Source organism: Achroia grisella, unplaced genomic scaffold (genome assembly GCF_030625045.1).
Source record: "Achroia grisella isolate CSIRO2021 unplaced genomic scaffold, CSIRO_AGI_Agris_v1 utg856, whole genome shotgun sequence".
Classification (NCBI taxonomy): Eukaryota; Metazoa; Arthropoda; class Insecta; order Lepidoptera; family Pyralidae; genus Achroia; species Achroia grisella.
In genome coordinates this window covers 3484195-3498114 of record NW_026713045.1, presented here as the reverse complement: position 1 = coordinate 3498114, position 13920 = coordinate 3484195, and the positions used below count along the sequence as shown (strand labels likewise).

Below are 13920 nucleotides of genomic sequence, written 5' to 3'. Positions count from 1 at the left end.
AAAGATGTGACATTTGCTATCTATAACTGTACTTGTGGAGGTTTATATTTCGACAATGTATTTCTAGCGTGTCTGTTTAATGGCCCTTAAAGATCAAGGTATAGATGTGAGACACTAGCGGTTTTTACCGTGGCCCAGAGTCCTCGCACGTGTGCAGCTAAAGAATTTCGAAATAGTTAAGCACTGTTATATCGGGAACGAGTCAATGAACGGATGTGTTTCACTAATGCCTGTGACAAGCGCCCGCGCGTTTATCGCGGCTTGCGTAACAGACCCACTTGCCCAATCCCAGCACACGCGGAACACAACTGTTATGCTAAACGTCTCGTGTCATTGCGGTGGCAGGAATCAACAGGAATCTTGTTAAGCATCTGTTGCAAGTACGCCAGTTGTTGCGGTTTTACCAATTACTGTTTTCCAGCCCCACTGGCTGTAGGTCGATGTACGCTTTCTATGGTGTTCTTACTCCGCAGTGTCGAACCGGCGCGCCGCGTCAGTGCTGCTAGCGGCGTGCGATTGCAAAACGCAGCTGAGGTCGCGCTTTCTTCGTTCGCGACGCTCGGAGAAATTGTTGCGACACACTGCTGCGTACACCGACCCCGTGTTAGAAAGTCGACCACTCACCGGATTTAACGCGACGCCACGTAACGGTGTAATTGCAATATTTCGAGAGAGAGATCGATGATTTCGGATACTTTTTGCGGACGCATTCTGAACACTTTCTTCCGTTGTGCAACCGTCACATAATAGGCACTCGGGGGTCATCGAACGTTATCGTTTGTTTCGTAAATGATGCCGCGTGCGTCGAGAGATTGAGATATGGTCGTGCGCAATTGGCCAATTGCGAGTGGCAGTAGCGTTTGCGCAACGGGCTCTGGAGTGGCGCCCGTTCCGCAGTCCACACGTTGCAACACGGGATTATTTCGGCGGCGGCGCTTGGACCGCCGCCCGAACTTGCAACATGCCATATCGCAACGCAGCTAATAATCCGTACCATTGTGACACACACGGTCTGTATACGTACGCTATCCGCCTGCCAAATACAGCCCACTCCACTGTTACACTGCAATTGGCCACCGACTACCGTTCGCGTCAACTACGCGTCCGTATGATATCTCTCCACAGATAAGTGCATCTAAACAAACGCACATTGTTTGTTGATGCGAACCGTCGGACGTGTTCAATGATGATGATCAATAAAAACCATGCATCTATTTGTATAAATTCATCCGATTATTTATTTTTCATAAATAAATAAATAATATACCGTGATGTTATGCAATGTTAACATAAAATAATTGCACCCTAACTAATAAACAAAATATATAACATTTCAATATAATCGTCTACTAAATCAATTAATCTACATTTTTACATTTGGATGCCAATCTTAAATAAGCTACCAACATTATATTAACTGAATTCGATTTTAAAACTAAAACAATTTAGCAACCGATGTTCACATTTGTGTTTTCGCAAGCGGCCCAGCGCTCGGTTTCAAAACTGAGTTCGACTTGCGTTATCGCTACTCCGATAAAGTGAACAGTACCGCAGCCTATGCGGTTTTGAGACCTAAATTCTGGAGTGTACATAGTTGTCATACTGCATATCATCGTAGTTTCGTTGCTAGCTAAGACATTTAACAATTTTCGCAACTCTGTTTGCTTACAAACGATCCATGTATACGCAGACTCGTTATAGATAAGCCACAAAGCCTCATTCTACGATACTGTTATCAATCGAATTTCATAAAACATCCGCTGTGGGAGCCCGATTGCACAATAAGAGCCGACGTATAATTGGGCATGGCCGGGATGGTTTCCCAACCTATCCCAGCGGCATCTCCGCGGTGAAGCAACTTGATTGCGACACTGCATGTCCCTACAATGCGGGTTACGAAAACCTATGACTAACCGCTTACCATAGCGCACAGGGCTCGGAAGTAACCTATCTATAAAATAGCAAATCATCTATCGCTGACGCTGACAAAGGTATTAGACTGCTGTCGCAATAACTGACACATCGTATCGAGACGCTTTTGTGAATGATCGCGCGTATACAGCACTTCCTAGCAGTTGCGCAAGCATTCGTCATGTGGCGACTGGCGATATAAGTCGAGCAGGAAGTGCATGCATGTGTGCTGCATCTGACTGCCATTGTTTGTTACAAAACTGTCAGGGTTGAATTGAGCAATGGCGGCTGTTGCAAAATCACGGCGCAGCGCATCCCGCTAATTGTGGGCGATCTCCCACACGTCGATATACGTTAGTACACAATCAACGTAATGGTGTTTATGTTCAGTTGAACAACAACAACACAGTAGCTATGGGATCTCTCCACAAAATTAACCAAGAGTTGATACGGCGAACGCCAACCGTCCATTTACAAACGTGTTATTTGAACGAATCGTTAGTTAACGCAGTTGCGAAGTTTTAAACGTGAGTCAATTTAGTAATGCATACAGTTTAGTTTTGAGCGTGAGTTCACAATTCAGATTAGAGCGTTAGTGGGTACGCGCTACTCGAAAATCGGCCCTGCGTATGCGTAATGCCAAATTGCGTAAATTGACAGTTGTCCTTTCGCCCGCGCCGTCCCGCGTCCGAGACACCGTCGAGAATCCTTCGAGGCCACCGTTCGGAAATCCGGCCAACCTTCCGACCACATTACGACACCGTATAACTTATTTACACGTTGCGAAATTCGAATCGATTGCAACTGCAGACATCGCACTTTAGCCTTGCTGCTGTAGGGATTTAATTAGGATCAGTTGCGCAGTCGAAGAGACCTAAACGGATACGAGGACGTCCTCCGGAGGCGGCGCCGCTCACTGATGGAGTACAAAAAAAGGGCCGGAGTGCAGTTGTTGCACAGCAACGTCACTCGTTTCATCAACCGCAGTTCCCACAGTGCATCTATACTCATTGCGGCACAGCGATTACATGGCACGTGCTTAAACATGCACGGCGTACGCCTTCACACTAGTATTCTAAAGCAACGAGTTAAGCGCCTACATTGCTTACCTCATGTGGTAATAATGGTAACTATATTCGATATTTGTATAGATAACAAAATAGCGATTAATTCGGTATCGGTGCGCTACCACATAATATATCACTACGTCTGCTGACAGCAATTGCGACAGTCATAACGAGAGTAACCTTTAGAAGGAGCCAACCGCTCCATATTGTCACGATCGTGTTATAAGTTTAATATTAAATACCGCTATATATCACTAATCTATCGTATTGCATTTGAATAGTGCTGTAACTATAGAGTTATTAAGCATAGTTTAGTAAGGTCTAAAATTGTTCTTAATAATTTTGCCATTGTAAACATGCAGTAGAGTCTCGTCAATTTTAGTCGCCAGTGTTGCGTTTGCCCGCAGACTAGTTATTTGTTAAACAGTAGAAATCGCAACTTTGTAATTTGATAGTTTATGCTTTGAATAAACTTGATTGATATTTATTACTGCTATCCTTTGGAAAATCTACGCTTGAACCTATTCCAATATGAATTAATGTAGATGTTATCCGTAATAGTAAAAGGAATTTAAAAACTACTAGCTTAAATGAATATAACTTATCGTTCCCCTCTGGGCTATTATTAAACAGTTTAAAAATATCTTACCTATGTGCGTGCATTAATGCACTTCAATTTTACTACATATAGCCGCCCACCGCGCACCTGCCTCGCCTTAACCTCATATTATTTATTTTTTTCTTGTATTTTTGCACGTTCGTTTCGAATTTTGAAACATGCAACATACTGGTCACCATTTAAAAGAAATTGTAGGGGAATCATGCAATTTGAAAAGTCCCGTTTATCCTTCGTCATACGATCGGAGCGGTTTATTTACATGAAGTCGTACATAGGCCGGTGTAGTGTTTCGAACTGTGCATTTAATGCATTTCGAAACGATGCGGCGGCTGTGAAATACGAGGTCATGCACGGTGCGCCTAAAGCCCGTGATATGATGAAACAAAACCCATTGCATCACCGAACAGCTTTATGGTTCACCATGTAATTATTTACATGACATTATATTGTTACATATACATTGAATTGCGAGCCCGAGCGACCATTTTGCAACATTATCCCGAGCGTACGTATAATGTGTGATGCTTTATGCGCTAATTAGTTGCACACGCGAATTGTAATGGCGCCCGGACAAAGCTTTGTGCACAAAGGGACCATTACGGGCGAGTGGCTATCGCGCGTATATAAATATATGATATCAATATTATAGACAGCGAGCCCGCGAATTATATAGGTCACTGGTCGATGCACGTCAAAGGCAATGCACCTGACAGCATCACCGGCCAAACAATGATTTTGATGTCCATTAACACTCAAATCTCAAATTTTCTCTCATTTTGTTACAGAACGACGTTAAAATTAGAATCATTGGAAGATGCTGTTGTCCTCGATGATCCAGAAGAAGATCTCCTGCAAGATAAACGTGGCTGTCCAGCTTACGTCTCTCCAGAAATCCTGAGGGCCCATCGAACGTACTCGGGAAGAGCAGCAGACATGTGGTCTCTCGGCGTCATACTGTACACGATGCTCGTCGGAAGGTGCGTATCTTATACTTAATATGCAACACGACTAAATTGTCATTTGTTATTCAAATTGTTCCATTATCTCTGACAAAGGAAACGAAATTTAGGTTAATTGCAATTAAACGTGCATAAATAAAAGGGTGGCGGGGAGGTGGGCGTCTTCACCTGCAGAGCGTGGGACTTACCGTTTTTAAAGATCGCGAGGGTCCGCGGCGACCGTTGGCGAACACGACGCGACACTGGCTAGGGGATGATCACCTGTCGGCCGTTACGCGCCAACGGCTTACAATTATATCACCCACATGTAGGTGAGGCTAGTGAAATCTTGGTCGCACCTGCCGCGGTCATGTGGCGAAGACGTTGCTACCCCCGCCCCGCTCAAAATAAGAGCCACCTCCGCTGCTATGCACCTGCCGTTCGCGATCCTTTGTTTTCTACTTTTTTGGCCCCTCGCACCCGTAATTTATATTCTGAATTCGGGATTTCGCCGCAATCGCCGCTTCACCTGTCGCCGGAAGGGTTCTGTATTACCTGAGTTTTTGTTTTGGCGTGCATCTGCTCGGTCCAAATGACAATCGGATCGTCCGTTATTAATTGGAATCCGTGCTTTGTAAAAACTGAACAATTTATGGGCCCTAAACCCAACGTAGATGTTAATGATCCTATCTTATCGTTTTAAAACGCGATAACCATTCTTTTTTTTGAACTTTTTTCCGAGTATCCTATCCATTAAAATTAACTTATCAGTTTTCATTAGATATTGTGCAAATTTCTACTTTATTTACTTACCTGATAACACAGATTTTATACATATTTTTTAAATATCTTTGTTAATCGTCAGTCATACTAAATTGCAATTTATTTTTGTTGCAGGTATCCATTCAACGATTCCGAGCATGCGTCGTTATTCGCGAAAATATCACGGGGTTACTTCGTGGTACCCGAATGCCTGTCGTCGCGGGGCAAGTGCTTGATACGTTCTTTGTTACGGCGGGAAGCATGTGAGCGTCTGAGCGCCAGGGACGTCCTCAGACACCCGTGGCTTGCACGAGACCCTAGAAACGAGCTACCGCCCCGTGCCGCCGCGTCCCACGATCGATTAGTTCCGGACGTCGACATGGAAGAAGATTGTATCTAGTTCTCAATCAGTTAATTCAAAGAGCAGCTCATAACCGGTGCTGGCATCGGTAAAGGGAAACACTAGTTTCATAACCATATTGTTTGCAATAGTCTGTCCAGAGTTCCAGGCGCAACGTCTGAACTGGTACATTCTGTATGATAAATAAAAAGATGTAAACAGTATCAGCGCGCGTAGTGAACGTACGTTGTGATTCAAATATATTTATGAATTTATTATAAGTTATTCCGGCCTATGTCCGCTGTAAGGTTGCGGTTGCGCTCACTGAAATAGTCTATTACAAAAGCCGAAATCATTACCGCGTGTTCAATGTTATTTCAGTAGTAGTACCCGAAGCCAAATGAAGGTCTCTTTGGAGATTTTATTTTAGTGATTAAGGCCCATGTGGGATCAGTTGGCGGGGACGGCTGGCCCGCTCCCCGCCACAATCTAATTTATAAACTAGAAGCTCGAAATCTGCAATAAGAATCGCATAATTCAACCGGCGCAAACAAACTGCTCCAACAGAATTACAGTTTTATGCGGGTTTTATTGGCGGTATTTTGTTCAAGCTTTTACGAGCTGTGGTGTAGTCATAATGTTTGTAATGACAGAATAAGTGAGACTGATATCGCGTTCTTGTGATCTTTGGAAGCAACCGGCGAGTCTCAGCTCGTCGCGCATGGAGACCGATTCGGACTTTGAGACAGATCATTTGGTGTCCACCATGCGCCGTCCACCGCCGGAGCGGGGACGTACAAATATTTATTTCATTGTCCGGAACTGTCCGTGTCGAATTATTTATATGAAGCATTATGTTAACTATTACGTTAAATCCTCTTAAGCCTAATGTAACCATATCAATTTCACAACAGTATAGATTTCTATATTGCATTGAAATTGTTGCTGTTCGTTGTAGCCTTAGGTAAATTACCTATGTAAATGTATATTTTGTATTTATATAAAAGTAAACTTATATCATGTAATTGTGATCTCCACCGATGTTATTTAGCGATTATTATATTGCCATTACGTTGTTATGCAGAAGTGATAGTTCTTTTGTTGCAACTTTCGTTCGCTTCCATCATAGAGTTATTTTTATTATATGTATTATTTGGTTATATTAAATCGTGATTATTTGTAAAATCGACAGTTAACGATTATTATTGTGTTATTATTATATAAAATCAGAAAATTATGTTTGAAAATTATTGAAAATATTTACTTAATCGCCACCATGTACCGAGAATGGTCGTAGAATTTGGTCTGTGCCATTTATTTAATTTAAACGTAATAATTTATTTGTTGTTAATAATTGACGGTGTGAAGGCGGCACTTCTTCCTATAAGCTAAATTATTTTTCCATTTGGTACTTGGTGTTGAGTTTTTATTGTGATTGAAATTTTGAGATCAATTTTTCGTTTTCTTTTTTTTTCTATTAGTAAATTAATTTTACCCAAATTAAAAATCAATAATGTTACCATTTCTAAATTTTTTACATATGTTTTTTTATTTTGCAATAATTTCATTTACATTATAATTTGCGCCGTGGTTGTTCATTTTCATTTCGTTAAATACAATCTCGGGCGTCGGCGGTGGACGCGGGGGCGTATGTTACGTCACTTCCGTGTTCCGCTGACGCTGGAAATAGAATTTGAACTCCCATGGTAATGGCCCTCTTAAATCTTTAAATAGTAGTCAAGACTTTCAGTGATAAAAGCGTGTTGTACAATAGTAGCCTATCTGTAAAATATTACTACTTTAATTTATACAAACTGTAAATAGTGCTAAGGTACCCTAAGAAGAGAAAAGATGATAAAAGGGAATAAAAATAATTTAGAAAAAATTAAAAACTTTTATTTCATATCTCACAACGACAAAAAATGTATTTCATGCTACATAAAATACATTTTTTTCATTTACATACCAAACTACAAGAACTGAAATGCACCTATTCTGAGATTTTCACAGACATTCATCAGATTTAATACCCACCACACAGAATTCTTTTATAAAATGGTTAATAGTAATTTTTCATCCACGAACCAATATGTATTGAAATAATCAGTTCATTTCCGAATTGAAGGGTTCAAATTTATATGACACGAACTTCGAAAAAAAAATCAACTCAACTAGTAGTTGAGTTATTAGAGAAATAACTAAACTTTAGTATTAAACAACATTTTTTTATTCCATTTATAAAAAAAAAATATTACTAGTACAACAAATTGTCACTATTCAGTACATACTAATCAATACTTAGATATTATTACTAAAGTTTGGTACTTTTTCTAACCATTTCTCATTGTGTAAAGAATTGTTGTTTTACGTCATTTAAAGTCTACAAGCAAACCGTACACAAATAGTTATCATCGCAAGACTAAAATAATTAATATATAGATAAATAAATTAATAGATATATAACTAGTTTCAATGAGCTAAATAATTAATAGAACATTAATAAACGACAAAAAATACCTCATCGGTTAGGCTAGTCCAATCTGAAACCTATAAACCTATATAATAGTTATGTACACTAAAACTATTTCCAATACTGAATTATTGGCCCAAAGGCTCAAGTAGGTATTTATTAAATTGACGTTTATGGAATGAAACAATTGTGCCATCGGTACTGCCATCGGGCTGCCCAGCCAGGCAGCAGTGAAGGATGAGATGGAGATGTAGTCAGTTAGCGTATTAAACTGAATTGAGTTGTTATATGACTAACAATGTTGGGGAAAACCTGATATATTTCTTGCAATTCCTCTGCTGCCCTAACATGAGTTGAACTTATGATACTAAAACTGTAGGCACTATTTTATAAAAAAAAAACAATGAAAAAATATTTTTTTCATCATCAGAATTAAAAGGCGGCATGAAATTAATCGTCTTAACTTATTTTATTAAACAATAAGAAATAGTTATAAGGGGTTTCTCCCTATGCTATTAAAATAATGTTATAAACAGAAACTACTCTGAAAGAAAAATGCGTAGCATTTGTTTGCATAGCATTTTCATATTGAAGTTTTATCCGCATAAGCAAGCCCGCCTCAATTAAAACAAAACATTTTTATTGTGAAACTGTGCAAGCATTTAAGGTTACACAGATTCAATTTTGGTTCAATTCTCTTAAATACGTTGCCAACTCTTATAAAATATAGTGTTAATTGTTCTGTGTACACATTCTTCTCGTATATCTCACTGAATTAGTGACAATAAAAATATCAAGTGCGCAAAACAAAATTTATTTTTTTATTATTATATCGTGCAATTGTCTTCTATTGTCTATATAATTAATATGATGCACACGGCATTCGATTGGAAGCTATATCAATGGCATGCTTTTACTGTTATATTACATCACGACAGTAGACTTAGGTACAGTCACACCCAATAATATTTAAATACTTTTAGCACTTTGTGACACTATTAACACCTACAAATATTGTTACGTAACTATCAAAATACATAGTTATAACAAGATACTCAGCCTTTTAATTATTGTTATCCAGCTTCTGTAAGCTACTCCTATATATTTATTCTAATATAATATAAATGTGAGTGTTAATTGTTGGGCTGTTTGTTTGTGGAGGGAAGAGGGGAGTGTTACACTATAACAGCTCTATGTAAAATTATGCTAATAATGTCCACCTCCAGGCGGTGCTCTCTGGACATTTTCGTAGTTAGTTCTAGATAATTTGCTACGATGGGCAACTACCCTGATTCTGCTCATCCCATCATCCTCCACTGGTGTGGCGCTAGCGTATGTATAAAAAAATGTATGTTGCCTCGATTCAACAAATCGTTATGAGATTTGCAATATATGTAGATGTAATATTTGAAATGAAAGAGTCTTATGCAAAAAAGTAAGTTCTTATTTCCGACAACTAATTTGACTAACGTAAGGTTAAAAAGTTAGGTATTATTTATTTTGGTCACAATAATCGAGAAATATTTTTACAGCGACCTTTTTACTTAGGAACGAGTATATCATATATAATTTATAGTATATCTTTATTGCCGATTGGTTGCTATGAACAGGTTTGGCAAAGATTCTATCCAATAGCTGGCAATAGACAGTACCGTTATATTTATCATTACTAGAAATGGAAAATCTTGTCTGTTCTAAATACCGCATCGTTTATGTCAATGTCTCAAAGTATTTGTATCATACGTAAATGGCTGGTGCAGACATGTCTTTGGATTGTGGAAGAAGCACAAAAATATTCATTGGAGATAGTGTAAGTAAATGCGAACTTATCTATGTGACCACTTCCAGATTTAACGTAACTGGGAATAAGTAATTAACGAGTGGGTTAGAATTTAAAATAAAAGGCAAAAACTTTTATCGAAGGTAAACAGAGAAAAGCTTCTCTGTTATAATACCGATACAGACAAAACTGCGGCTTTAGAGGTGGCAACGGAACTGTAACTATCAAAGAGTTGACACGTAAATGTTTAATTGCAGTCTTCAAAAACAGACTTGGCTGTATGGGCATATACCCCTTTGCCTTTCCGAAAATAGAAATAAAATATTCACTCTTTTTAAAATTAGAATGAATTACAGCATCGTTACATAATTTTAGTCCCAGAACAAATAACTTAAGCAATCAGTTATTGTTCTGACGACTTCATACACTTTTGCTAAACGACTCGACAACTTGATTTACATTGATACTGACGATTGTTGTATACATAATTACCTATCTACTAATATATATGATATAGGTAGATATATGATATAGCTAAGACTTAACATATTAGCTATATTTATACACAGATATATATTTCTGTAAAAGAAATTATAAAGAGTTATTCTTTCATTCATTCATTTATGATCATATTCTGATCGCTGTACAATCAATTAAGTGTACTACTTTTTAATTTGGATTACAAAATATCACAATAGGATAATATTAAAAAAGATGTTTTTATAAAGTCTAGCGCATTTTCCTAGAGCAGTCCTATCCCTGGTATTATAGCTGCATATATTTTATCAAATTAGCTGTTATTTTACGGGAGTCCAATATTATCAGTCACAGTTGTTTACTAAACGTACTTGTAAAAAAAAAATAACAATATCATGTGATATTGTTAAAATTTTGTATTGGTTTAAATAAATTCTTTAAAAAAAGGTTGGGTCGCCAAACAGTCACCACTAGGCTTCCAAGCTACATCCGAACTCTATTCAATGCCCGATGATGCCTCATTCAGATGCGAAACACGTAGGGGAGATGGAGGTAAGATGGGGTAGTGGGTAAGACGGGGTACCCACCAAAATTTACAGTTCAAATTGATCAATCACGCTCTTTCAATCATCGTGCACGCGCCACCATGAGACTTATCAGTCGCCGTGTGTTTAGTGGTTCACAAGTGCACAGTGTCGAAAAAAATGCAAAATAAGTGTTTTATTGCAAGTTGCTTATCACATTTTCTTCTGGCTTAAACGTGACTTGGTTTGTTAAAAAATTGATGCTTAAACTAATCTATAAAAAAGTCATTGTGTGATATTTTTTATATAAAAGGGCTCTGCAGGCAAGATGGGGTAAATGAGAATATTTTGTTTTCCGAAAAATGAGTTCGTTTTTGTGAGTTTGTCTTTTTAGAATGATTCTATAACGTGTCGGTTTAAAAGAGTAAAAAAATGGGTTATAGAGAGAAAAGTTAAGGCTTCCTTTAAAAAAAGGCAATTATCACGGTCTACAAAAAGAATTAGAAGTTATCGCCCACAAAAGAAACAGAGCTGAACAGAAAAACTATAGAAAATTGAAACAAAAAAAAGATGATTATAAAAAAAAACAGAAGAAAACTACTACAAAAGATCAAAATAAAAAATTAAAGAAGAATAGCCGATCACCGAAAACAGCAAAACAATGAAGAGTTTCTGTATGTATTGTGATGAAGTTTGTTCCGTTTCCATTGAAGGGTGGATATCATGCTCATTAAGTGGAAAATGGACTCATAATAGCTGCGTAGTAATAAGATGATGATGATGATGATGATGATGATGAAGTCATCCATGTCTACGTGTTCTGCCAGCTCGAATAATCATCGTTCTACAGAGATCATAGGATCATTCTCATCACCCCATCACCTCATCTTACCAGCACCATGGGGCAACGGGGCGGAATGTGTTACCTAAAGTTCCTAATGACACCAAATATAAGAATAATAATAATTAGTTGTTATTTAAAAAATAAATATGATTGTTTCACTATGTATTTTTTTATATTACAGACCTTTAAAGCTTAAGTACCCCATCTTGCCACCACTTCCCCTAGCGCAGCGCAATATGGGTGTAGCTCAACAGCGGAATTTGACACCACCAATAGGGGTGGTCATGGAGTCAATAGCGGTGGTCAAGTTTCCCCAGTGGACGTTTGTAGTCACACGTGATAATTATAGCAGAATTGAACAAAATATTATAAATCCATTAAGCAAATGATAGGACCTCTGTGCCAAATATAAAATACTACAAAATTCCAATAACTACATATGTAAGTAATAAGCGTCAATGATTTAACAATTTTAAAAGATAGCTAATGTCTATACATAGTTTGGCTATGAAATTATACAGTACATCTATATTTTATTCGGAATATCACATAAATCAGTAAAATATATATTATATATTGATTTCAGAATGTCGAAGACTAATGATTTATGTAATCTTTCCTTAATGCATCTTGAAAACGTAAAAACAATGTTATTAGATCAGATATTTGTACGCGTAAGAAGTGAAATATCTTATTTTTTTAAGAGCTTGTTACCTGTAGGTATTTCTCAAATACTTAGAATTTGAAAGAAATATTGAGAGTACGTGTCTATTTCCGTATTCCGTTATTATGCTATAAAAATGATACTAACATAGTTAAAATTATACACCTACTTATATTAAGGTAAAGGAAACGCAGTAAATTAAAAGATACTGCTGGTTTTTCCCGCGACAGTTCAGTAATCACCTACTATTGTTATATGGATCGCTTATTTTACAAGGATTTTTAATTTAGGTCTCTGTATACATACTCTATTTTATTATCGTAGTAATAAGGAAGGAAGATGCATAGGGACTGGTCTGCTCTGATTCTATGACAGATACCGGCCTGCGCTAGTAGTCTTGTTCGTCGAGAATGTTAGAAGTTAATTCAGATAATTCATAAGAAAGTCATACCTAACTAAAATTTCCAGGGGACACCGCGTGGAAGTCGACCAGCTATGATACATTGTTAGCAATGGAGCCACATAGTTGCCATTTTTTAAGTGAAAACTTATTAGCCGTGTTGACACTATTTGGTAGGGGAAAATGTTATGGGTTCCCGTCACCGACATTCTTATAGCAGTAGGTATATCTGTAGCTATACAGTTCTATCTATATAGATTTTTTTATATTACTGAAATGATAAAAAGCTGATGGCCCGGGCTGATGCTGACAGTAAGTGGCAACAATTGTCTATATATCTACTGTATTTGACGCCTCCGTGGTACAGCAGTTTAGTATATCGGCTTACTTCCGATGGTCGCGGGTTTGAGTCTTCACAGGGTACAACGCATTTGTGTTAATGAGTATGATTGTTTGTGTCAGTCTTGGTGTTTTTTAAGCATATTATGTACCTAAATATTCACAAAAAAATTATCAATATATTGGGTTAAATCAAATGTCTAGTAACCATACACAAGTTTTGATTAGCTTGGGACTAGATGACGCTGTGTGAATTGTCCTGAATAATTAACATCCCCGAGCCCCGTCGCCGCTGACCCTCCTGCTCAAAGTATGATGAGTGGGTAATTTCATCACTATTTAATTGTTTTGTACATTTCTTTCAAGCAATTCCTATTGGTACTACTCATGTTCGCTACTAGAATTTCATACTTTTACATTGTAAAATTTTAAAGAAGTTTATAGGTATGTATTTAACATATCTACAGTACATAATTAGCGTGACTGAGCAAGTAATGATTACGTTTCAATTATGACATGAGAAATAAATACAACACCTCATTAATGATAATGTGTCAACATACAAGTAACTAGGTAACAAAATCTTTGTTACAACATATTGCGAAATACAAAGGGAAATCTAGTTATTTCTATGCATTTACCTATTTATCATGGAATACTTCTGTCGTGTAGATAGATACAATACGCTTAACTATCTGATAAAGTTATGCCTATAATGAGATAGCGTATTTAGCTGAACTTTAATATTATGGAAATTGTGGATAATATGCAATAATTACTGAGTA

The 13920-nt window shown here is 37.6% G+C and overlaps 1 protein-coding gene across 1 annotated transcript in view; it reads left to right on the top strand.

The window, feature by feature from the left end:
• Positions 1-7497, top strand: part of LOC131852611 (tribbles homolog 2-like) — a 38228-nt gene extending 30731 nt beyond the window's left edge. The window contains exons 4-5 of the mRNA XM_059203303.1: positions 4383-4574; positions 5433-7497. Of these exons, the coding sequence (XP_059059286.1) occupies positions 4383-4574; positions 5433-5697 (457 nt within the window). The 3' untranslated portion in view covers positions 5698-7497. The remainder of the gene's footprint in view (positions 1-4382; positions 4575-5432) is intronic.
• The last annotated feature ends 6423 nt before the right edge of the window (positions 7498-13920 follow it).